At 55.2% G+C, this 25,815-nt stretch overlaps 1 protein-coding gene across 3 annotated transcripts in view; it reads right to left on the bottom strand.

The window, feature by feature from the left end:
• Positions 1 to 7,285: 7,285 nt before the first annotated feature.
• Positions 7,286 to 25,815, bottom strand: part of TWF2 (twinfilin actin binding protein 2) — a 26,731-nt gene continuing 8,201 nt past the window's right edge. For 2 of the 3 annotated variants that reach the window (XM_075052812.1, XM_075052811.1), the window contains 8 exons: positions 23,137 to 23,214; positions 17,572 to 17,750; positions 15,968 to 16,063; positions 15,050 to 15,154; positions 9,666 to 9,791; positions 9,419 to 9,569; positions 8,894 to 9,015; positions 7,286 to 8,712 (listed from right to left, as the gene is read on the bottom strand). In XM_075052812.1, coding sequence (XP_074908913.1) covers positions 8,545 to 8,712; positions 8,894 to 9,015; positions 9,419 to 9,569; positions 9,666 to 9,791; positions 15,050 to 15,154; positions 15,968 to 16,063; positions 17,572 to 17,750; positions 23,137 to 23,214 — 1,025 coding nt within the window. In that variant the 3' untranslated portion in view covers positions 7,286 to 8,544. Of the gene's footprint in view, positions 8,713 to 8,893; positions 9,016 to 9,418; positions 9,570 to 9,665; positions 9,792 to 11,081; positions 11,181 to 11,212; positions 11,273 to 13,880; positions 13,896 to 15,049; positions 15,155 to 15,967; positions 16,064 to 17,571; positions 17,751 to 23,136; positions 23,215 to 25,815 lie in introns of all 3 variants that reach the window. The other variant, XM_075052813.1, reaches the window with a different exon arrangement.

The raw sequence follows: 25,815 nt of genomic DNA, 5'->3' as shown, positions 1-25,815 counted from the left end.
TGCCCAGTTGTGTTTTTTGTTTGCTTCTCTACTTATCTTCCATAAGTGAAACTGAAGTGTCAGTGGTTGGAAGGGACAGTGGCCTACAGCTTAATGCCTTTCAGCTGAAGTACTGACTTTTCAGTAAGTGTATGCCAAAAGAACTTTAATAGTGTTTCCTGGAGTATTATAAGTGAGGGGTTTATTTCTTATGAAAAGAGAAAATTAGTATTTATAGCTTCTCATGAGCTTCTACCTGAAAGCTTTTGAAAACATGCAGGTAGAGTACTACATGCACACTAAAACTTAAGCAAGAGTATACTGCTTAAGAAATGCTGTATAATGAGCTTGCACTTTTTTTTTTCTGGAGGCAGGTATTTAGAATGGGTTCTGCTAGACACTGTCTCCCTCTACTGCCCTATTCTGCCTTTGGAGTTTTATGCACAAGCATTCCCCCTTTGGTGTTCAGCATGGTGCTCACTATTAAGAGGAAAAAAGTGCTGTTGAGATTTAATAAGTGGTGTTTTGTGACTGCTTTGACAGTTAGAAAACCAACGTGGCAGGGTGGTATAGCAGCTGGGAAAGGAAGGCACTTTTACCACTACAGGTGGTAGATGCAAGTTGCCTCTGGCTGCCTGTGTCTCTTCAAGTCTATACGGTCTGCTCTCCAGTGCACTCTGAGCTAGACTTTAGTGTAAAAACTAATTAAGCAATCTAATAATTCAGGTCTCTGACAGAAGTCATTGTAAGAGAATATCAGTGCTGCTTTTGCAACCCCTCTGAAAACTTGGGCTTGTTGCCTAATTGCCATTCTATTTAATGTTTTCATGAATAGCAAGGGCATGCTTTGAACACGGGGAAGTAATTCTGTGGGTGTATACATGTACTTGGAGGTCAATATTGGAATGAAGTCTAGAGCAAAGCACTAAACTGCTTCCTTCATGTACAGACATGTCCCATAACTGCTACAGTCTAGCTTTCACAAGTCACTGAACAGCTACTCTGTCCAGGTACTCTTGTTTTCTGGATATAACAAGCCAAGCTCCTGCCACTGCCTGTTGCGCTCACGGATGTGCTGTGAAACTCCCATTAGAGATCCATTATAATATCTTAAGTAACCATGTGCTGGGGAGATAGAAGCCCAAGTTAAAGCAAAACCACCAACTCCATCAACTGCAAGTCACCAGTCATTTAAGCATGTGCTGAAGCACACTGCTATTCTCAGAAAAATTCTTATAAAAATATTTGACTTCCCAAGCAGTCAAGCTACTTTTAAAAAGCCCTTTGCCAGCCAAGCAGTTAGTTACTGCATGTGCAGTGTTCTATAGGAGCCAGGAAACTACCCACCATCGGTCTGTAGGATTAACATGGTAATGTAGCTCTGTTGCTAAACAAGGCAGTTTATGAAGTGGCATGCTCAAACCCACCACCAGATTATCATATATCAGGTAGTTGCATTGCTGTTCAAGTGGATTAGCTTTCACGTGCTGTGACATTATCCTGATCTTACCAAGGCAAGTTCAATGCTACTCAAGGAAAAATACAATGCTGCACCCTGACTTCCTTGCCTTGCTGCAAGCAGTTTGTGGCCTAAGACTGAATGAATATGCACCTCCGTTACAGAGCTTTTCTCATTATATATTAGGTTATACTACTACATTAACTTGAGACATCAAGTAAAAGGCCACAGATCTTACATCAACCTCTCCTAGAACAGTGTCCCTAACACCATAACATGTTTTCAGTGCCACTCCAAACTGCTGGCATAAGCAATCTATATGCATGGGGGACAACAACACACAATGTGTTGACTAATACATAGCCATAATCTTGACAGTAGAAGGTTACTTGCATTTCTAGTTTCTTCACTGAAAGTATTCAGAATTGGCCCAGTGCATTTTACATACCAGTTAATAAGCCCAATTTTTCTTCTAGTTTTTATGGCAGCTACTCTACACTCCATACTGCAGAGGAACAGAAGTAAGACACAGAAAGGCTACCAACTCTAAGAAATCTCAAATGCTACTCCAAATTAGTTGCAGGAGAGAACCAAATCCCAAGATTCAAAGCTAGCAACCATTGAAATGACAGAGGCAGAACTGACCTTGGCACATGGCAATGGGTACCTCCATACCCATTAACATCAGATGTGACAAGTTACCTTAAGTTCTGGTGCTGGCAAGCAAGAGTGTGAAAGCAGAACCAGTGCACGGCAAGAGGCCGAAGTCCATCACTTAACTGCAAAAGACAGACAAATCCAATGACACAGAAAGGATAAATTTTCCCCAATGAAAAGGACAAAGAATGAACAAACACACACATATTGTTTCCCACCAAACAAAACTTGAATGGTGGGTTGCATAACTAGGGATGGTTATGTAAGCTTTAGTTTGGTTTCTGGAAAAATAAGAGGAAGTAATCGGTAAAAGATGTTTAAAGTCTGAGACAAATGATCCATGGCAGTAGCAGAGTAAGCAAGCAAGAACGAAGCTGTAAAGCCAGTGCTAACATTTCTCTGGGGCAAAATAATTCATCTAGTTGAATGTTGCAGAGCCCTAAACTCATACCCTCCTCCATTTCTCAACCTATTTACACAACAGAGAAACCCCGGGCGGTCCAGGGGCAGTAAAAACATGCAAACAGGAGCACGTGTTCCCCATCGCTGGGAGGAGGCATCAGGAAGGTCCTCTTCCCACCATGGCCAGGACCAGCTCTCAGGCTGGGCAGGCTGCGGTGTCTTCCACCCCCTCGCTCCCTCCTCCACCCCTGTCTGCAGCACAGCCCCACCAGGCAGAGACTGCTAATTAGCAGAGCTGCTAATGTTCGTGAAGATTTTGGAGACCTTGGTTTTCTGCCAAGCCCCTCACTGTGTGCTGTATGTGGTTGGATATAACCCGTGGGTTCAGCCTGGAAGGAGGAAACCAGCATCACGAGCTCCTGATCTTTGTTTCATTAGGGAACTGGACTAAAAATAGCCCTGGGGTTATTTTATAGGTTATTTTATTTAATAGGCTGGGGTCAGCTTCTCCCACCAGCAGGACTTTGCCACAGGAGAAGGAAGATGCTGTCACAGCCGCCGTGCAGCACGAGGTGTTCATTGGCCTTATCCAGCCCCAGCTGCCTCTTGCTAAAACACACTCCTGCGGGGAAATAAACGCCGTGAAAACCATTCCTAGCGCCTGCTCTCACTACTGCTGCTTTCAGCCATTAAGTCCATGGTGTTTCCTAGCCTGCAATAGTAGTAATAATTAATAATAATAATACTAGGAGCATTACTCACGCTGTACACCCATCAGCCCCTCCTCAGTCTCCCAGCACTCACGTTTATCAGGGTTTTTCTCCCAGCACGAGGAGGACCATGCAGCCCATGTCTGCCCCTACCCCAGGGCTTTAAAAGCCCCATGAGCTCCCTGATATCTGCACCTCGAGGAAGGTCTCCTGCTTGGTAATAGGTATTTTAGAGCCTGTGCTGGTGCCTCACCACACGCATTTCTCTCAGGGTGTGTTCAGCCCCCAAAAGACATTTCATCTGTTCCCAAAAAGCAAACCTATGCTTTACTCCTCTGAAAAATCCAGACTGAACTTCTGCTCCCTGTGGGACCCACCGCCTCTCCCAGGCTCCAGATGGATGTACACAGCAGGTCTCACTCTAAACACCAGCAGCATGACCAAATAACTGCATCACAGATCTGAATCTGCTGCTTTTCTTTTATTCAAATGGGCCACGTAGCTATGCATGTTTGGGATTACTCCTTGAACTGACACCTGCTTTGAGATAATATTTATAACATTAGCTAAGCCTTAAATCATTGGGAATTACTGCTCATACCCCCGCCTGGAGGGGCAGACAGCGTGTTTTAGGCAGAAGCAAGCTGTTAACGCAGGGAAACATCCATGGGGTCGGAGATCTTAAGTTCTGCCCTTCTCCCAGGGCCTTCACACGGAGCAGAAAGGGGCAACCAAGTCCCACTACTTGAGGTTTTCCCTGACCCCCAGCAGGGCCTGATCTGCTGCTGATGCTCCCCAGGGAGGTGCCGGGCTTTATGGGGTGCGGAGAAGCCACATTTACCAGCAGCACTCCCTCCTCCTCTTCCAGCAAGAGCCGTTGTCCTGGATCTCCATCCCAGCAAGCGGTTGCAAAGGGATGCTGCGGCCACAGACCTCCCACCCTCAGCATGGGGGTCCTGCCAGCCCCGGCACAGGAGCCCTCCCTTGGGCTGGTTTGGCCACCTCAGCGCACAGAAAAGCCCATTTCTTGGCAGCCATGGGGTGAGGCGTGCAGAGGGGGCAGAAGGGGAATACCCAAGCTTATTGCTCGCCAGGAAAGAGCAGCAGGGAGCTTTTTGCAAAAGGGATTGCAAACAGGTCCCCTGCCCTGCTGCCAGCAGCTGGGGTGGGGGATGCACGCAGGGACTCACTGCAAACTGCCGTAGTTTGGGCAGACACCGGCCAGGCTGCAGCCAGTGCTGGCAAAAGGCAACAAAGCCTAATGCAAGTGTAGCCCTGAGCTGCTAGCCCAGCACCAGCATGGCTGGGGTCCCGGTTATTTAGGGTGGTCTGTGCCCCAGCCACCCTCCAGCCTGATCCCAAACCCTTGTCATCCCCAGGCTAAGTCAGGCTCCCTCCTCTCCACCCGCACCCCCAGGCTCGTACAGTCCTGAGGGGCTGATCCTGGATATACTTACCCCTTGGGTAAAGAGCCTCTCACTCCTTACTGCTCCTGCACCCTCCTTCCTGCTGGCTGCTGACCCCCAAGCAGGACTTCAGGCAGGGCATGGAGCTCGAGAAGACAAGGGCTCCTCTCCCTTTCCCACAGGCATCTGTGGTTTCACAGCCCAGAGCTCTTTCAATTCACACATTCGGCTTACAACCAGGTGTAACTCCTTTGCAGTTCCTCCACTTCAGCTGTCAGGGGAGCAGAAGCCAAAGGAGTTATATCTCCTCTGAGATTTTGCACTTGGGAATCCCATAGAGACAAACATCCTGGTCCCGTCCTCTCCCCTGCAGCTCATCTGCTGTTGGAGCCCGTGAACTCTCATCTGCGAGTCCTAAACAACCTGAGCGCTTGGGCTGGCTGTGGGGATGCTCAGGCACATCGACCTGCAGCTGATTCCTCTTTCTGAAGCTGGCTGTGCCCTGCTGCTCCTTGCCTGGCTGGGAAAACCCCACGATGGGGTGGCCTTGTCCCCTGGCACATGTCCCGCGGTGGCACCAGCGGCTGCTGACCAAACGCAGGTTTCCCAAGCATCGCCTCAAACCCCAGCGCTTTTGGTACGCAGCAGGGTAGACTTTTTTTAGCTCAACCTTAAAAAGAGAGGGGCCAATGCTTGCATGAACCCTCACGTGTATGCTGGGTGTAGGGACGCGGGGTCAGGAGGCAGCAGCCAGGTTTGTGAATGCTTTAATTGCCCCCGGGAATTGCTTAGTGTTGAGCTGGCATTGGCTATGCAACCGGCTTTCCAAAGGAAACCCAGCACATATGATCACTGGTGCTCTGCCTGCAAGTTGTTCAGCTCCTCTCCTCCTCCTGCGCTTCTTCAGCACTCTCCCATCCCACTCTGTCTATTCTATACCACTAATTTTCAACCAAAATTAACAGAGGGTGAGCTGCAAATCTGTCTAAATCCTGACAAGCCTTGCAAAAGCAAACAGCTGGACGGTGCGTCCCTGCCAGGCTGTGCTGCAGGAGAGGCAGCAGCCTGCGCTCAACCCTTATATTAGACACCAGAGACTCCACTGCCCGGCTGCGCTCCCAGCTGCCTTCACCCCTAAGCCCAAGCAGCAGAGCTGATGGCCTCCCGCCACACCACGAGCTGCCACCCGCACTGAGCCACCAGGTCCGCAGCTGGGGCGAGGAAGGGATGGGATGGGCAAGCAGGACGGATGGGATGGGATGGGATGGGATGGGCGAGCAGGACGGATGGGATGGGATGGGATGGGATGGGATGGGAGCCCAGCTGGGGGTCTGCAGCCCTTGGGCTGCTCCTGGCTATCCCCCCCAGCCACACGCGGTCATCCTCTGGCACAGGGGGGCTTTCAGCAGGGGATGGCTGTGCTGGCAGGGGGATGGGGGAAGCGAGGGGGGGAGGTGGGAAACAGGACACTCCTCACTCCTCCTCATTATTTGGGAAAGTTTAAAAATTACCAAGCACAGAAGGGGAGCAGGATCTGAAGGAGAAGGGTGAACGAGCTTGTCAAGTGACTCTGGTGGTGTCAGCCCAGGATTATTAGCACTCATATGCAGAGGGAACTCTCCTGCACGGAGGCTGGTCCACGCATAGCAGCATCTTCCCTCCTCCTCCTCCGTGCCAAAGGGAAACTCATTTGGGGTTGGTTCTTTCTTTGCATTAAACCTTTTTCTTTCTTTTTTTATATTTTGCAGCCAGCTTCCCAAATCATCCATCTCATTCTGGGCACGGCAAGTAAAGCTCAGACACGGGCGCAGCCCTGACCTGGTGCAAACCCCACTGGGCTCATTGCAAGAGCTCGTCTGGGGCCCGGGCTGTGCTGGCGCAGCACGCAGGGAGCCTTTCTGCTGGGAAACCTGCTCAAGACACTGCAATAAATTAAAAAAAAAAAAAAAGTTATATCCAAATTGCAGCTGAGCTGCTCTGGGCAAGGAGGGGGGAGGTTTCAGTGGCTGGATCACAAGCTGGGACATGCTTCCCTGCCTCTCCATCAGGACCTGCTGTTGGGAAATTCAGACCCCACAGCCCAGCTGGAGTTAAGAGATTTTGGCTGTTGGTCTTTCTTTGGATGCTGAAGAGCTCTGGCAGGGCAGCTGCTCGCTGCTGAGGGAAACGTGGGGTGCGGCTCTCCTCCCAGGAGCCTGGGAATCTGCCTTGCCCTGGGCGAGGAGTGGGAGGGATGCGGGCAGACCCCATTGCCTTCCCAACTCTCCTCTTGGCTCAGCATCCTCCCCCGTTCCATCCCCACGCAGCAATTCACCCCAGCCAAGAGAACAACCCCCCCAGGCAGCAGCGGCATTGCAGCCTTGCAAAATCATCACCAGCCCTTAAAAAAAAACCAGAAAGCTGGGCTGAGCAGGGATTCCGCCTCCCGCAGCCAGCTCTAGCTCCGGGCATCGCTGGAGGGGTCCAGCGTTAAAACCTCTGCCAGGCATTAAAGGGTTGTCCCAGACCCTTGGATTAAAGCGGACATGTCCTTGAGGGTGGGGAGGGCAGGCTGTGATGGTTGCTGGCTCCCAGCTAGCGATGTCCGAGTAATTTGCTTTGCAACTCCGACGCCTGTGGCTAGTAAATGCCCAAACCTGGGGAACCCGGGGGACCTCCAAAGAGCATCAGACTGTTTTAAAAATACTTTATTCTTTAGAAAATACAGCGTTCAGTACAGTGTGCTCTGCTCCCCCCAGCTTCAACCCCCCCACCGCCTGCTCCGCCGAGGTCAAGGCAACGTCGGCACATTCCCCGCCGCAGCAGGAAAGCAGAGGGCAGGTTTCACCGACCCCCGTTTCCATCTTCCCAGGGAAGCGGGCAGCTCTCGAGCCCTCACTGGTACCCAGCAGCAAGGCACTCTCCCCCCAAAACCCCAGTGAAGCCTAACTCACAGCGCCAGGCTCGGTCCTTGGAGCCGATGATGGCCCTTGGTGGCTGGGGGCATCCTGGGGAGGGGGGGGGCACGCAGGGGCTGTCACGCTTCTCCGCACAAGGATTTGGGGTAGCCCGTGTGATTTTTAAGACATGGGCCTGCCCCAGACCAGAGAGCCAGCAGCAAACCCGGGGGGTGACGGTGAGGGCTGGGGTGTGTGGAGGGGGACACACCAGGGCTCAGCGTCCCCCCCGGCTCCCATCCTAAACAGGGATGGGGCTGAGTCAGGGCTGTAACAGCTCCCTCCGAGGGGAAAAGCTTTATTTGGGGGGGGGATTCAAAAAGGGGATGCAAACACCACCCAGGGCCAGGCTGAGCTCAGGACTCAGGGGGGACCTTCCACCTCCAGCTGGCTGGCTCCCCCCAGGGACAAACTCCTGCCAGCCAAGCCCACCCCACGGGGAGGGGTCCTGCCTGCACCTTGAGCGGGTGCAGGATCGCTCCAGGCCTGGGGCAGAGGGGCCGTGCACACCGAGAGCGGGACAGGGGAGCAAAATCTGGGGGCTGGGGGAGCAGGGAAAGAAGCATTTTCTCTTTTCAAACGGGAATCCCCAACGCCACCCCCTTCCCTTTGCATAGAGCAGCTTGCAGGCAAGCGTGTCCTTCAGTCACCCAGGGGACACGGAGAGCAGCGGCTGTGCCCCCGGAGGGGACAGGAGCGAACCTGGGGGACATGGCCCTGCTGCTCCCGTCCTCCGCTGGCAGCCCCGGGGCTTGCACAAGGACACGGGGAAAAGAAACACCGACACCCCTGAACCCTTCCCATTGCTCTGCCCCCAGGTGCAACAAGCCATCCTGACGTTTAAAAAAAGGAATGAAATAGGAAAAAAGGAGGAAAAAAAAAAAAAACCAAACCCAAAAAAGGCTGAGATGGAGGGAAAGATCCCCAGATCAGCAGAGAGGAAGCCGGGAAGCGCCGCGGGGATGCTGTCCGTTCACTGCCCGGTCCTGCGGGATCTAACTGTCCTCGCCGTTCTCGCCCGGCCCCTTGATCAGCCGCTTCTGTCCCCGTTTCCCCACAGGCCCCTTGGGCTTGGCAAAGGCCTGCTTGAAGGCATGCTGCTTGGGGTGCACCTCCTCGTAGAGGAACTCCGCCGTCAGCTCAGCTCCATCGTCGATCTCTATCTGCATCCGGGAGCAGCAAGCGGGGATTAGCAGCTCCCTGGGGTCTATGACACCCACCTTTGGGGCACCCAACTCCCCCCCTGAGCCCACCAGCGTGGCTGGACCAAGGCTGCGGCGCAGCCCCTTGCAGGCGCCCAGCATGGGTCTCTGCTCCATCACTTTCGGGTGGGTTCGCGCTTACCTTCTTGGCTATCTCCAGGCAAAACTCCTGCTCCACGGTGTCCAGCAACCGGCTCTTGCAGCTGGAGTAGAGCATGCGCTCCTTGATGCTGCATTTGTACCCGGGCATGGAGTAGATAAAGACTGCGAGAAGAGAGCAGGGCTTGTGGTGCTGCCCGGGCTCACGGCCGCCACATCCCACCCTGGTCACGGCTTTTCCAGCTCCAAGAGTCCCAGTGTACTCAGCACCAGGTGAGCCATCCCATCCCTCTCCCCTTCCCAAATCTCCCCTGGCTCTGCTACGCCTGCAACACAACGGCTGCACCAGCCCTCCAGGGCAGCGCCCGCCGAGCCCTGCACTGCGCGTGGCGGCTTCTTTCAGCACCAAAGGACTCGCCGGCACCCACCGTGGGAGGACGGCAAGCGGGAACTGACTCGGGGTCCCCCGCCACACCATCCCCATTTGCTCCCTGCGCGAGCAATGGTCCGGGGAGAGCGAGGGACGGCAGGGGCTCTAACCAGTGGCCCCCAGTGCCAGGGCACTCACCGACAGACTCCAGGTAGTCTCCCTCGTGCGAGTGCTTGTACAGGAAGAAATGGTAGCGAGCTGAGTCCTGGGGGATCCTCTTGGGCAGGTCGGCGATCTCTGTGGGGCTCGTGTGTACCAGGTCGATGGTCTCCCGCTCCAGATCCAGCTTCTGATGGACAGAGGGGATGGGGGAGCGGATGGGAGTGAGAGGCAGCAGCAAGAGGCAGGTGGAGCGGGGTGCAGGGGAGCCGTTCGAGGGACCTACCAGCTGGATGTAGTTGATTTTTTTCTGCTTGAGCGCCTGGATGGCTTGCTGAGCATCCGACTGCAGGGGGAAGGCCAGGCCCTGCAGGGTCTGGTGCTTGCTCTCCACGCTGATCTCCGTCTTCACCTGGGGATGGAGACCAACCGCCCCCAGCATCAGGGCAGAGACCAGCAAAGGGTGGGGAAGGAAAAGAAAGGAAAACCGGCCGGTGCCACCGCAAAAGGCTTCTCATCCAAGGAGCCGCCTGACACCCAGCTCACGGGGACCGTGGCATTAAACCACCAAAAGTCAGCCAGGCTCGGGGCGACGATGCTTGTCACCATACTGCCACACCGGGAGATCACCCGGCTCCAGCCATGCACCCCCACACCCCCCTGCTTCACTCCCAGCAAAGACGACCAGCTCAAAACTGATGTTTCCCAGCGAGTCCCTGGCAGGGATGCTGTGACCGACGCTGGCGCGTGTCCGTCTCCGATCATCTCCGAGTGCAACCTGCAGGTGATGGGGGGAGCCCTGAAATCACAGCGTTCAGCTGCACGGGTCCCCACTGGTGGAGAGGGCAAGCTGCTCCTCGGTGGATTTAACTACAGCAGACAGGCATTCCCTCCAGCGCTGGAGCTGGAGAATTGGAGATCCACAGCTCAGAAAGATCCTGGCTGCTGTTTTTCCCACAACCCCTGCGAGTCGGAGGCTGCCACCCGTACCCCAAGCAAACCCCCTACTCCAGGAGACCAAACCCCAGTTCAAAGAAGGAAGAGAAAGAGATTGCAAAGACATCACACGACCCTGAGTGCCTCCATCCAGCCACAACGGGGGGGTCCCTCACTGGGACCGGAGGGTGCCACCAGCCGGCAGCGGGGAAGGGGGGGCAGGACGCGGCAGGCACGGCATACCTCCTCGGGGCCGGGGTACTCTACCAGCGATGGGCAGCAGCAACAGCCCCCCACCATCTGCCACAGAATACAGGGAGACGGCGTCACCCCGACGGCGGAGGAGCCCATCCCACCTCAAGATCCCCCCCCCGGTAAACAGTCCAGCAACGCTAACCCAGGTGGTCTGCAGTGAGCGTGGGTCCCTTTCCTTTGGGATCGGTTTGGGGGATTTTGGATAAAGACAGTCCAGCTTTTTTTTTTCTTTTCTTTTTTTTTTTTTTTTCCTTCTTTTCCCTCCCCCGATAGAGAAAAGGAAGAAAAATCAAGGCATGCCAAGAGAAACGCAGAAGTTTTAGGTCACCTCTCAAAACCAGCTTGGCAGCGCCAAAGCGGATCTCGTTACAAGGCTGCCCTTCGTTACAGCAGCCCCGCGTGGTACCCACACCCCGGGGAGATGATGGATCTGGGTGCCTGGAGCAGAGCATGCAGAAAAACACCGCCAGAAGAACGAAAAACCAGGCATCAAGCGGGCAGAGCAGCCTACCATCTCGGTGCTCGAGTCCTGGGAACAGGAATCCTGCGAGCGTGGGGAGAGGAGACACACCGTCAATGGCACCCCGCACGGGGACGGAGGTGGGGGGGTCTCAGTGAAATGACAAGGGGTGGGGGACACACGGACACGCTGGGAGGATGGAGGCATACCATCTCTCTGCTGGAGGCCAGGGAAGGTACGTCCTGGTAGTGCGGGCAGGGAGAGCAGCAAAAAAATGACACGGGAGACATCAGCGCTGGGGAGGAGTGGGAGGGAGAGCCCCAGCCCCGAGCTCTGGCAGCCCCGCACGCAGCGTCTCTGCCAACATCCCCATGCAGAGCCTGTCCCTGCCCCATCTCCTGCCGGCTCCCCAGCCAGGGTGGCCCCAACCCAGGGTCTGGAGGAGTTCCAGCAATTGCAGCAATAGATTTTGGGCTATCTTCCGCCAAACAGCACATACTAAAGGTTTTGGGGGAAAAAAATGCCCAAGCCTCTATCCATGCCAAGCAGCCTGGAGGATGAACAGGGTGCGAATGTGCAGCTCTCAGGAAATAATTGCTCGAGGGTCATTCGGTGCTGGGTGGGCAAGAGATCCGGCTGACCTCCACGCTTTGCTGCCTTACCATCCCCCAGGGTGCCGTGGCACCAGCAAGGGCCCGAGGGCAAGCACACAGAATTCAGAGGACGCACATGAGTTCGCCCGGTCCTATCCTGTGGAGAGTTGCGGCACAAGGACATTACCACTGCCAACACCTCCAGATCCTCGTCTTTCTCCCCCGTGAACGCAAGGAGGCTGGGAGGCTTATAGCAGGAGCGGAGAGACCGCAAGCTGAGCCACAAAGCACGCTGAAGTCCAAAAATCCCAAGAGGTTGAATGTCGTCCTAGTAATGTCAAGTCCCCCATACACCTCTGTATTTTCTACTCCTTCCCTTTTCAAAAACATTAAAATCTGGCTCACTGAAGCACCCCCCAGGGCACAGCCCAGGAGCCGTGCATGGGACGGCCGAGCGTGTGCCACATCCCGTCCCCCCACCCCAGCCTTGCCAGCAGCACGTTTGGCTGGGGGGTTATTTTTACCTCCTTTTCTTTAGGTTAGTTTTCTCCCTCTGCTTCCTCATTGCTGGCACGGTGCTGACCTTGGCTAACGAGCATTTTTCTGTCTTACAACGAAATCTTCATGGCAGGGGTTCTGGCAAAGCCTCTGCTCTACCCACCCACCCACCAACACTGCGGTGCAGCTACGAATGACACCCCCTTACACGCCGTAACGGCACAGCCACCTTTAGTTCCTCTTAATTCTTCTGCCTCAGCCCCCAGCTCCAAAGCTGCCTTCCTCTCCCCCGCGGCCCCGTTGATGTGATACGCCTGGCTCCTCTCCATGTTTCAGAGCCTGTGATGCTTCTAGAAAGACTCACCACTCGTGGGTGTTAAGGTAGCTCAACGCCAAATTCAAAGCCATTTCTTAGCCCACGGTCTGCTGACAACTTCCAGCTCAGTAAAGCTGGCGACGCATTTTCCAGCTATTTAAAATATACTTTTTTTTTTTTTTAAAAGCAAATGGCAAATTTTTGTGAGCTCCCACCCAGCTGTCAAGAAGGAGGGTAGCTCACGACATTGCCTCTGTCCACGCAATCCTCAAACCACAGGGGAAGCTTGGTTCACGCAGCCTAAAGCCTGCTTTACCAAAGGCTGGGCACCCTGCCAGGGGATGTGCAAACCTGAGTCCTTCCTGTCTCGGTGTAAAAGGCTGCTGTGCCAGCCCTGGAGACACTGCCACGCAGCCATCGCCTCCTGCTTTGCTGCTGCCCTTCCCCTCCTACCCCTTCTCCGCACTCATCCGAGGGTCAAGGAGGATCCCAGGGAGCTTCTGCCAGCCCAGAATTGCAGCCATCGTCAAGGTGAAGACTGCAAACCTGGTTGGCATCTTGGAGGGTTGTGCAACAACAGGAGGAGAGAGGAGAGGACCACCAGCAGCAGCTCCAGGTGAGAGGCACAGCAAAGCACTTGCGTGCTGGTGGCTTTTAAAGAAACAATGTCCCTTATGTCACTTCCAAAATCCTAACGGATTGGTTGAATCCAGGGGGACACGCAGGGTCCTGAACCGCTAGCGGGGGCATGGGCAGATGTGCAGAAGCACTGAGGTCAGGGCTGGCCCAGGGGCTGCTTCCCAAGCTGCTGCCAGCCCCAACGGCTCGCTCCCATGGATCTGCTCCCCCAAATGAAACTGCAACGTGCACGCGCGTGCAAGGACCCCACAGCCTGTGCACACGTGTGCAAAGACCCTGTAGGCGACGTGCAAGGCTGGAGGCATCTCTGTACCGAGCAGGGTGCTACAGGTTGAGAGCTGCTCCCATATAGCCCCCTCTCGATCAAAGCCCTCTGCTTTGTGTGGCTCCAGAAACTTGCTGGAAGCTGCATTTACTGAGAGTTGTGAGTTTCCCTGCCCCGGGGAGCTGAGCGTGGCACCCAGCACCCAAGCCACAGCTCCCACCGCCTCCTGCTTCGTGCATGGGGCCAAGCGGGCGCAGCCCCCACACCAACACAGAGACTCTTCAGCACACCCAGCGCTCGGCCGCTTCCTATTTTAAAATCCACAGGCAAAAATACATCCATTTTCCTCTCTTTCTAAATGCCGCTGACTGCTCCCCGTGGCCCGCACTGACACAGGGGACAGCGTACCTTTAAAATAACCCCCAAGCAAACCAAATGGCAGCAGCACCTTCACCCAGGAGCTGTGTCTCGCAAAGGTGAGGGTGGGAAGCAGAGCACGGCAGATCAACTGGAAAACAAGCACCATGAGCACCACTTACCTCGGCCATGTGACCCTGCAAGACAGGGCCAAAAAAACCCCCCAAAACTACTTAATCCTGCAGCACTGGCCAGCCAAGGCAATGGCACAGATGCCCAAAGGTGCCAAACAAGCCGCAGAGCCACCGTCAGCATCTCTCTCTCTCCTCCAAGCGTGGGCATCACCTCGGATCCTCCAGCACAAATCCTGCCCCAGGCTGGGACCTGGGATAACTACGCCGAGACCTATACAGTGGAGACCACCCCTTGGTGGCATCTCCCAAATGCCCCTCAACTCCGCCACCCCCAGACCTGATTTGGCAGGTGGAAACCTCCTGCTTTGTCTTTGCCATTAATTAACGCCAGCAGGCTGATTGGCTTTGTGTCTCCCAGGCACCCGTGAGCCCCACAGCCCCAGCACAGGCGGAATAGAAAGGGATGCTCCCCTAGACATGAAGGTTTTCTACGGCATCCAAGTGGAATCCTCCCACTCCAACAAAATCCTGCTTCCAGGAGGTCTTCCCACCCAGTGAGCCGATCCCCTCCCCTGCCTCAGTGTTTCGCAGCGCCACAGAGGTTGGCATGAGTGCCACGAGATGCCAGCGGGGAGACGGTTACAGCCTTGTCTGCCCCCAACCCTACCCCATGCCACTTCCACATTGTTTTCCAACACATAAACCCCCAAATTTAGGCTAAGATCTGTATTTCTTGGGACAGCATCCCTCATATTTATAGCCACAGAGGAAGAGTATGGGAAAGGAGGCTGCTGCAGCCCAAAGATAAGCCTGAATTCTTCCTGCCTCCCCCAAGAATTCAGAGTCAGCTCTGGCTTTTGCCCCAACACGTAGAGATTAGAGACTGCTGTCTGCTTTCAGCCTCAAACTGCCTTCCGACTGCCAATTACAGCGAGCGAAACAGAGCCCTGAGCTCCTGTCCTAGGAAGGAAAAAAGAAAAACCCCAAACAAAACTGTAAATTCCTCTTTCCGCCACCAATTTGACCATGAGGATGCTCGGTCCACCTTGGCAAGGGCAGGAACGGGTTAAACTGCAGAGGTACAAGAGACCGCAGTAAAAGTGAGCCATCCCTTTTAGCTGGATGCTTGGATGCTCGCTCCGGCAGCAAACACATCCCGCATCCCTCTGTTCCCCGAGGGTCTCGGGCTCCTTCTCCCCGGGCCGGCGGACACCCACCTCGTTGATGCGGATCTGCTGGAGCTCCTGCTCGGCTGCGGTCAGCGGGGCCGGGGCGGAGCAGGAGGACACATGCTTTTGGTAACCGCTCAGGGACACGTCCTCCTGCAGACAGAGGGACAGGGACGGCGGGGGAAGCGTCAGGGGGTGGTTATGGCTCCAGGGCTGGATGCACCCCCAGACTCGAGGCTGCGTCTGAGCAACCCAGTGGTTCGCGGGCTCTCTCCTTACTAGGTAGGTCAACCCAAGCAGCGCTCTCAAATGCCTCCGTGCTCAATTTGAAATTCCACGCTCAATTTTAAACAGCGCCTGCAACCGCCTGTGCCCGTTCAGGCCACCCGGACACCCACGGCTGTGGCAGTGCGGCTCCTCCGCCTGATTAACAGAGTTCGTGAGCAGGAAAGCGAGAGGGAAAGGCAGAGACCACGGCCTGGGAGCAGCAGAGAGGGGCACAGGAGCAGGAGGGCGGCCGCTGGGGATGCTCCCTGGCTCCCATCGGCACCAGGAGCCCCAGAGGGGGGCTGATGCCCGGCAGGCCCTGGCTGTGCAGCTCCCTCTGCGAAACACCCATGGAAAAGGAGAAACCTCCGGCCAAGTGCTGCCGGATGACCCCGGCGGCAGCAGGTCTCGCTGCTGGGGTGACACTGCCACCGCCTGGTGCTTCTTTTCCCACTCAGAGTAAAGCTCTGGATGTCTTCTGAGCCTTCCTCCCACCTCTTCCACGGTCTCCATCACAGACCGACCACAGCTGTGCAGGCACGAGAAAGTGGCAGCGGAGACTAAAGCAGCGCAGGGGACAAACCTCCGCGCCGTCCCCCCGCATCCCACGTCCCACTCGGCTTTGGCGCTGAGCCCGGGGTAGGCTCCTGAAGCTCAGGGTTGAGAGCCCAAAAGGCTGCCCAGGAACCACCACCATACCTTCACCGTTCCAAACATCTCGTCCTTTATGTGTCCCCCGCCAAACTCCTTCTTCACCGTCGCTCTGGTGGCGGCGTACAGCATCTTCAGCCGGACCTGCACGAGGAGGGAGGCGGCAAGCACGGTCAGAGAGGAGCATCCTGTACGGCGGGACCAGAGAGCAGCACCTCTGCACAAGAGGTGCTCAGTCACCTTCCCACCACCAGCTCCACAAACCTCAGCCCTCCCTGGGAGCAACCACCTAGTTTCTAGCTCAGGCTGATTTCTAACCACAGCATCTCCAGGTAGGGAGCAGCCAGGAAAACCCATCGGCGTTATTTCCAGGACTGCCCGCGCACCACACCACCTCACTAAGCACTGCCCGAGATCTGCCAGCTTATTCCGTGCTTTGCTTTCCCATCCGTGAGCTCCAGTGTGTGCGTCATTTCTCACCCCCACCTGGGTAACAGGAGGCGCAAATACCACCTGAGTCACCTAAAAGGGACTTGTGCCTTTTGGCATCTCTTTTGCACCGTTCTTCTGCAAAACCCAGCCGAGAGCTTTTGCAAGCGCTCCTTGGTGCACCGCCCTTGCAATAAGACTCTCCACAGTTTTTTGAGAGAGAGAGAGAGATATAAAAGGTATCTTCTATTGTTATATATTATTATATATATACACATATATATACACACATACACATGTATGTGTATACACACGTATAAAATTATGTATTATTATAATTGTGTACATGCATGTATATATTCACGTGTACATGTACATATGTATGTATACACCTATAAAATTATATATATTATGTTAGTATAGGTGTATATGTATGCATGTGTGTATATGTCTGTATACATATGCGTGCACATATAATAATACATTATTTGTTAGATATATCTCAACAAACTGCAGAGGGTCTTTTTTATATGTGTGTTATAATATATATAACAACAACATATATTTGTTATATATATAAAAATATGTATTTCTTATATATGACAAAAGCATGTATTAACATGGCAGTAAATCCATATAGTGTATAGATTATATAACAAATATATGTGTGTGTGTATACACACACACACATATGACAAGCGCAGGTGTTAACACAGCAGTAAATCTCGGTCCCGCTGAAAGCCCGTTACAGAGACGTGCCCAGCAAGATGGCACTTTCCAAGCGGTACCACCGAAATCCTCCGAACCAGCCTCCCACCCAACGGGCCCTGCTGCGCCCACTTTCCGAGGCCGCCCCCCACCCAAGCCAGCCCATCTGGTGTCAATGCCGGCCCGGCCACGTGCAGCCCCGCAGGGACCAGCCTGCCCGGCCCTTTTTAAGGCTGATTTTGGAGCTGCTCTGCGTCAGCCTTCGAGGGCCAGGCGAGTCGGTGCCAGCACCGGTTCTTCCTAGAGATACTCTTGGCCAGCGCCGCGGTGGGACGTTTCCACCCCGGCCCCCGCGGTCCGTATCGCTCCCCTCCCTCCTCCTCCTCACGCAGCGCCGCGAAGGGGACAGAGATGCAGTCCCGGCGTATCCTACTGCCTCTTAAAAAACGCCCCCATCCCCAAAGCAGCCTCCGCTTCTTAACCCCGGCACAGCGACGGAGGGTGCGAACGCTCACCGGGGAGCTGTCGGGGGACCAGGAGATGAAGAGCCACTCGTAGCCCTGGGCGTTCTGGCTGTCCAGGCGGTACAGCACGTAGCACGGCTGCTGCTCGTCCAGCAAGGGCAGCACGAAGGCGTCGTAGTCGGCATCCCAGCGCCGGGACAGCTCTTTGTGGGCTCCCAGCACGAGCTGTTCTGGAAGGAGAAGACAGAAAAGGGGGCGTTAGCCGAAGGCAAGGCTCAGCACACCTTGCGGCACCACGAGGCGGCTCGTCTAAGGGCTTGCTGACAACGATGCCGTCCTGCAGAAAAACAAATTAAGGTCTTGAACCACACGCGGGAGCGTACCCCCCCACTGGTGACCCCACCGGGGGATGCCATCAGGGCTGCGGCCACCGTGGAGGGGCTGGTTTTCTGCCGGCATCCCACTGCCTCCTGTCCAACCATCCCCTCCCCTCCCGTGGTCTCCTCTCTGGTGACTACCCGTAGCCTTCTTCTGCTCTGCTCCCTCCAGCAGTGTAGTCCCCAACCATCCCTTCTTGCTCACAGGGGAACACGAGACCTCCTCCGTCCCACCTGGACAAGCTCTAGGGGCACTAGAAGACCTCACCAGAGTCAAAAGGAATCATCTATATTTGGGACACTGAGAAAAGTAAAGGTCCCATAACAAAAGCTGGGATGATGAACCCAAGCTGCTCTCATCAGATTCCCCATAACCTCAGAGGGGTCAAATTCAGAGCTGACACCCAAAGCCCATGTCCGCGGGGACCAGGGATGTCCCCGAGACCCCAGCATGGAGGGGGATCATGCTGCCAGGAGAGCCCCAGCCTCTCGAAGCCATCTACATATTTCATGCATGTGGTTGCATCTCAGGTGTCTGAGGGGGTCTTTTTTTCAGCTGCTACACAAGCGGCAGTGGGGCTGGGAGCCCTGTGAGCCAAGCAGCACTTAGCTGGGATTTAAACACTGGTGCAGGCATCATATGAACATAAAACCCCTCATGTGAGGGTCAAACCAAGCTTTGGGATGGCTGAATGGAAAAGCAATGGTGCTGGAGATGATCAGTATAGGTTGCTGGAAAATAACCTCGATTTTTATTCCATTTTAGATGCAGAAAGGTCTGTGGGAAGATGTCAGGAGTCAGAACAACATGTACGAAAATCCAGAGGTGCCAAAGCAAAATGAATTGGGGCCTTGGACAGTTGGCACTCGAGGGGATGCTCAGCCTGGCACGTGCCCTGCCTGGACCTCTGCCCACCGGGAGCCAGGAAGCCCCTTGGCTTTTCCAACCCTCTCCCTCTGATCCAGCTCAGCAGCTCCGAATCTCATGGCAGGTGTATTGGGTTTGTATGGCAAGGTTTTGGTAGCAGGGGGGGTTACAGGGGTGGCTTCTACGAGAAGCTGCTGGAAGCTTCCCCTGTGTCTGACAGAGCCAATACCAGCCAGCTTTAAGACGGACCTGCTACCAGCCAAGGCTGAGCCCATCAGCGACAGTGGCAGCGTCTCTGGGAGAACATTTTTAAGAAGGGAAAAAAAGTTGCAGGGGGCACAGAAATGGCAGCTGGAGAGAGGAGTGAGAACATGTGAGAGAAACAGCCCTGCAGACCCCCAGGTCAGTGCAGAAGGAGGGGGAGGAGATGCTCCAGGCACCGGAGCAGAGATTCCCCTGCAGCCCGTGGGGAAGACCACGGTGAGGCAGGCTGTCCCTCTGCAGCCCAGGGACGACCCCACGCCAGAGCAGGTGGGTGCCCAAAGGAGGCTGTGACCCCATGGGAAGCCAGTGCTGGAGCAGGCTCCTGGCAGGACCTGCGGATCTGTGGAGAGAGGAGCCCACGCTGGAGCAGGTTTTCTGGCAGGACTTGTGACCCCACAAGAGACCCACGCTGGAGCAGTGTGCTCCTGAAGGACTGCACCCCATGGATGGGACCCACGCTGGAGCAGTTCGTGAAGAACTGCAGCCCGTGGGAAGGACCCGCGTTGGAGAAGTTCATGGAGGAATGTCTCCTGTGGGAGGGATCCTATGCTGGAGCGGGGGAAGAGTGTGAGGAGTCCTCCCTCTGTGGAGGAAGGAGCGGCTGAGACAACGCATGATGAACTGACCATAAACCCCATTCCCCATGCCGCTGAGGGGAGGAGGTAGAGAAAAATCGGGAGTGAAGTTGTGACCGGGAAGAAGGGAGGGGTGGGGGAAGGTGTTTTAAGATTTGGTTTTATTTCTCATTACCCTACTCTGGTTGATTGGTAATAAATTGAGTTAATTTTTCCCAAGGTGAGTCTGTTTTGCCCGTGAGGGTAATTGGTGAGTCATCTCTCCTGTCCTTATCTTGACCCACAAGCCCTTTGTTATATTTTCTCTCCCTTGTCCAGCTGAGGAGGAGGGAGTGATAGAACGGCTTTGGTGGGCACCTGGCGTTCAGCCAGGGTCAACCTGCCACAGCAGGAAAGCTTTTAAGGAAAATAGTTAAGGAATAAAGGGTTTGGAATGAACTACTCTCAACCCCCCTTTCCATCCAAGCAGGGCATTCCCTCACCAACAACAGCGTAGCCCTTCCCTGCCCAGCGCTGCCCCACCACAGCATCTGCCATTGCACGCTGAACCCGTAATTATTTCCTCACAAGGGGCATGTGCTACCGGTAAAGTAACAAGCACAGCAGAAAAAAAGGTGCTGAAAATACTTTGCCTTCAGCAAAACCACCTGTTTTGAAAAAAAGAAGCAAAGAAACCCTTAGTGTACCCCTAAAATAAACATAAAGCCCTGCAAATGTATTTGTGCATTGCAAAGACCTGGGATCCCGAAGAGACTGCAAGGAATTTCGCCCGGCCAAACCCACTGGCAGCTCTCGGGTGTCTCCGTCTGCCAAACATCCTGACACCTCATGCATGAGGCAATCAGTGCCAACTCACTCCAGGCTATTCCCGGGCTGTGCCCAAGCTGGACCCTGGCCGTGCCTCCGCGAGCAGGCAGCCTTCAGCTTTCCCCTGGGCTGGAGGAGCCGCTTATTCCCCCACCTCCCATCAGGCTCTTCACAGTTCAGCTCAACCTGTTCAGGGCCAAATTTTCCTCCCTGGGGAAAGGGAAACCCGGAGCAGCCGCCCTTTGGCAAAACATCATCGTCAGCGCTAGCTATTTCAGTCTCCATTTCTGCAGGGCGCTGCTGCTGCAAAAAAAGGGTGGATAGGAGCGTTTCTGGCCCCTGAGGTGCCCCCAGCACTCAGCCGCATGCAGGCTGCTTTGCTCCGAAATGCCCGTACAAGGCAGCCCTGCCCGCAGCTCTGGCAGGCACCGTGGGGGCACAGCGCAGGAGCCAGCAGCTTGCAAAGCTCAGTGCACAACATCACCTACATGCAAAGAAATGCACCCAGTAGGGAAGACCACAAAGCCAATCTTGTCCAGAAACCTGCTGACAGCGAGGAGTAGAGCATCACCTGAAACCGCGTTGGACCACAAGTCGTTCTCGTGCCAGGAAAGCACTGCTGAGCCTCAGTGCGCAACCTGCTCCCCCCCGCCCCACCTTCTCCATCTGACCCTGGCTTCTCCTGGCCAGCCCCCAAAGGCAACATCAGCTCAAAGAGCTCCCAAAGGGTTGCTCAGCCATTGCTGCTGTCCTGGGGATGCCTGGACACAGAGCATCTGCCGTAAGGCTCCTTGCACCATCTTCCTCCTTGCACCGTCTTCCTCTCCTTCCACTTGCTGTTGCCTGCTCTGACATGCCCCAAGACTAATGCCCCGTAGGGCAGAAGGTCCTCTGCAAGCCATCGAGCAGGCCTGGAGGCTCTTCCACATCCCCTGTGCAGGCAGGGCAGCTGGCATGTCCTCTCCAGGCAGCTTGGGACACATCCCTTCCAGGGTCAGCGTGCTCAAGTCCATCTGTCCAGCTGTGACATCTGCCAGGCTGCTCATTACTGCCTGAGGGCCCTTCTCTGGTGGGTAGCAGAAGGCTGATGCCCCCTGTGTTACAGAAAAGAGTAGTGGCCCAGAAGGACCGAGCAACTTGTCCCCTCTCACGCGGGAGGGCAGACAGGAGGTCCCTGAGTCAGGCTGGTGGGACCACCACCACCTTGTCCCCAGCACACCAAGTCCTTTGGCACAGAGATGCTCCTGGCTCTCCTCCTTTCGCCTGCCTCCTCCCGGGAGTCTCAGGCTCTGCCACATCTCAGAGGCTTCTGCAGACACCCAAGCTCCTCCAGAGCTGCCCATGGCTGGTCCAGGCCAGGGGAAAGGAGCCGGCAGGGTGGGAGAGCCAGACGGGGAAGCACAAAACAGCGCTGAGCGAGCTTGGTCCATGAAACAGCTGCTGCCGCCAACACATCAGACAGATAAATACATCCCATTCAGCCCGAGTGGAGATGGTGGGATGTGGTTTCCACTGACGGTAAAAAGTCTCCCTTGCTGGAGTCACCACCCACAACCCAAAGCCAGCGGCACAAGTCCTAGCACCCTAAGTCCAGGCTTAGGGGCATCCATGACTTATCCTAACGCAAACCTGACTCCCACTTTTAAAAGAAAAAGGAGCCAAGAGGGCAACATTGGCATCAAAGATGCTCCGAAGAAGCAATGCAGATGTCACATCCCAACACACAGGGACCTTGCTAAGAACAAAGCCAACACCAAAGAACCTTGCAGTGGCCCTGCTGACGAGCCCCGCATGTTTCAAGTCACGCCGCTCTTCCAAATGGGACTTCACAGCCCCTCCGAAGGCCGGCACGGGCTCCTTACAACCATGGGCTCCTTACGACTACATCTACCTCAGCGTTTGCAGCGTGGTCCTGGTGGCCCACCTGAGAGAGGTGGTGACAGCAGCTTGGCAGGGCATCTAACGTCCCCGCTGCCATGAGAAACAAGTCATTCACATGCAATTGGATGAGGCTGAGGAGATGGAAAACCTACACCACAGAGGCTCCCCGCTGGGACATTCAATCAGTGCTTTGCTCCGCTCGCTTGTTTGATAAATGTAGAGGCCATCCAAAGGCACCTTTCCATGGGACAAATGTGGGCAGTTTGGTGCCAGCCTAAAAATTGGGCTAAGGCCAGGCCCGTGCACAGGAGCTGGGGCTGGGCTGGGCTGGGTTTCAGAGCGCAGCATCTCTCACAGGATGCAATCAGGGCCCCGTGCTGAGCCCCGTGCCAAGGATCACCCCCCTGCCCACCCCTGCCCTGAGCATCTCCTTGCCTGGCATGGGATGCCATGTCCAAGGAGGAAGATGCTGCGTGTCACCCCAATCAAGGTCCCACAGCACCTGCAGCAGCTTCTCGCAGGGCTCCCATAATATAATTTGACACGGCAGCCGCAAAAGCCTCCCAGAGCTCAGCACCGATCCTGAACACCAGTGTTGGCCCACTGGCAAAGTCGCTGCGCCCCTCCGGAGCTGCCATGGGGCTCCAATAGCTGCTCACCAGCACACCCAAATTTTGGGCTTGTATTTCAGGTCTGGGCTGCTGCGTGCCAGGGAGACACAGCAGCATTTTCCCTGGGGTTTCCAAAAACATAAGCTGGCACCGCAGTGGCAAAGAGGAAAGGAGGAGAGGCAAAACAGAGAACCGACGTGGTGTAAATCAAAGCACTTAAAAACAAGACTTACCGTCCTCAATGATGACCTTGATGAGCCGAACTGAACCATTTCGGGCTTTGGCAAAGAAGTCCCTTAATTCCGTGGTGGCTGAAAGAACCAGAAACATCGTGATCAGATTTAGCAGTCAAAGCAGGTGCTAGGCTGCTCGGTGACTGGCCAGGGAGGGGAGCAACTTGGCAGGATAGAAATTTAAAAATTGAAAAAAAAAAAAAAATCTGGTGCAAAAAAAAATGATAATAAAAATAATAATACAAAACCCAAACAGCTGGGAGCAAAGTGCTGCGTCTCCCTGAGGCGTCAGAGTTAAATAGCAGCTGGGAGCACATGTGATCCAGAGAACTTGATACTTGGCCTGAGTGAACATAATCACCCAAATTTAGACGATGGCTTGGCCAGTGCAGGCGGGGAGAGCTCAAGTGACAAGTTTATTCGCTTTACAGAGTGGCAGGGTTTGCATATGGGGGGCGGCTGGAAGATGTCCCAACAGGCTGTGACGTCCCAGGCTCATGACACGTGGTGGGGATGCTGCTCCTGAGGCAGCTGGGGACCAGTGCAACTCCAAACTGGAGGCACTGGTTTGAAGCTGAGCCCCTGGAGAAGGGAAAAGCAATGACCCCGGGGTTTTGCCCCACAGCCAGCAGGGCTTTGGTTGCAGAAGGCTTTTGGGAAGTGTTCTGGGCAGACACCTTCCTCCTCATCCCCCCTCTCCAAGGACCAGGCACCAGCAACTGGTCTTTGGCATCCTACCAGGAGGCAACAGCGGGCAGTGGATGTTGAAGGGGCAGCCCACAGCCAGCGCTGGAGGCTTGATCTACCCACCCCAAAAGCATCACTGGCGCAGAGCTCCCCATCCCACCCAGGACATACTACATGCGAAGGCAACGCCCAAAACATGCGGCTTGGAGGGGCTGAGCCCCCTGACGATGAGCATCTCCCAGCCCAGGGAGTGCCCAGCATCTCCCAGCCTGGCTCCCCTGAAAGTCCCTTCTATTACATGCCCGAGCACCTTCCTGGATGCAGCCGCACAGCCAAGGGCGTCCCGTGAGTTCAAAGCCACAGGCAGCTCTGCGCTTGGTAGAAATACTAAAGAAACGGGCATTGCAAAGATTGGAGACCCAAGCAGACAATCCTTAGTCCACACCATGATCCGTCCCTGGAGTCGCCGTCAGCAGCCCCCCGCTCCCGGCGCTTTGCCGCACTGCCTGCCCTACCGATCACCGTGCCGGAGCAGCGCACAGCAGGAAGGAGCCCTGCTTTGGTTCCCAGAGCCTGAGAGCATCCGCAGTCAAGTCACTTCGCAAAGAAAGCCATCCCTACCTCAGCCAGAGAGGTGCTGTGACTAGACAAGCCAACCCCTGGCAAGGGCCGTATCCATTCCACTTCAGTCCCACCAGCAGCGGGTACCACACTTTGACACAGCCCCCCAGCATCGCCACGGGAGGAGCCTTGACGTTACCCATCGCCCACTCAAGGGGCACGGGGGGACACTGACTGTGTCACACACCGGTGCCCTCTGTCCCCCGGAGGCAGACCCCGGGCTGGGGCACTGCCCACAGCTCCCCCAGCCCCACGGGAGAAGGGGCAGGCGTGGATTTGTCCCCACGCACAAACACCGATGATGATGCAGGCAGAGAGGCGGACAGGGATGTCCGGAGGAACCCCCCAGGGAACTCCTGCCTGTCCCCCTCAAGCGATACGTCCGAGATGCCTCTGCCCCATCAGCAAAAAGCCTGCCCTGATCAGAGGTCCGGCGGAGAGAAGAGGCACAAACGAGGAGGAGCTCCCAGGCTGGCACCCCGCAAACAGCGGTGCTCCCATACAAACCCAGAGCTGCCACCCCAGCAGGACCCCGCGGGAACAGGCACGCGGAGACCCCAGCAAAGGCACACCAGTCCTTCATAGTGTTTTGGGGGACACACAGGTTTGCTGGGGTAATCCCACCACGAGCAAACCATCCTTCTCCCTCCGTCAGCATTGAGGCACGTGGCTCTCCCAGTTCCCAGCGCAGACCTTCACCCTCTCCCAGTGCCGGCTGGGAGCTCAGCCTGCTCACACCATTCCCACCTAAAGATGCTCTGATATTTTTAGCCCCTTTCACTGCTGAGAGTGGCTGTTTCCTTCCGGCAGCATCTGTGGTTATTGCAAACACACGAGGCGGAAGAGGAGGAGAAAAAGAGACATTTATACAGCCAGGAAACCTCGTGGAGGAGACAAATGCTCCTAATTAAGCTTCACCGATTCCTATTACACTGCCAAAATAGGAAAGAATAACATCGGTCTTGGATGTTTCTATAGCATCAACTTTAGGGGAGAAAGAGGAAAGCTCTCCAGTGCTAACCAGCTTGCAAATCCCTCCGGCCTGCCCCATCCTTCCCAGAGCCCAAGGGCACACAGGGGTCTGGAAAAGTCAGGAGTCTGGGCAAATGCAACTCCCCAGCCCACCTGGAAATGCTAGGAGTGCCCAGAAGTATTGGATCGACAGCCGGGATGATTGACAGTTGAGTGACTGACAAGTGACGGCCAAGTGCTGGGACCTGTGTAGGTCCAGAGGGGTTTAAGGGGATGGTGAAAAGCACAGATGCTGCCGGAGAAGCCAAGCGCACAATGGGAAATACTGCAAGGTCTGCCAAGGAGAGAGATGCTTTCCAGAGGAGACGGCAGCAGGGATTTCAAAAAAACTCAGAGTAG

Source organism: Buteo buteo, chromosome 21, assembly GCF_964188355.1.
Source record: "Buteo buteo chromosome 21, bButBut1.hap1.1, whole genome shotgun sequence".
Classification (NCBI taxonomy): domain Eukaryota; kingdom Metazoa; phylum Chordata; class Aves; order Accipitriformes; family Accipitridae; genus Buteo; species Buteo buteo.
The sequence above is the reverse complement of the archived record's forward strand: the minus strand, read 5'-3'. Positions and strand labels throughout refer to the sequence as shown.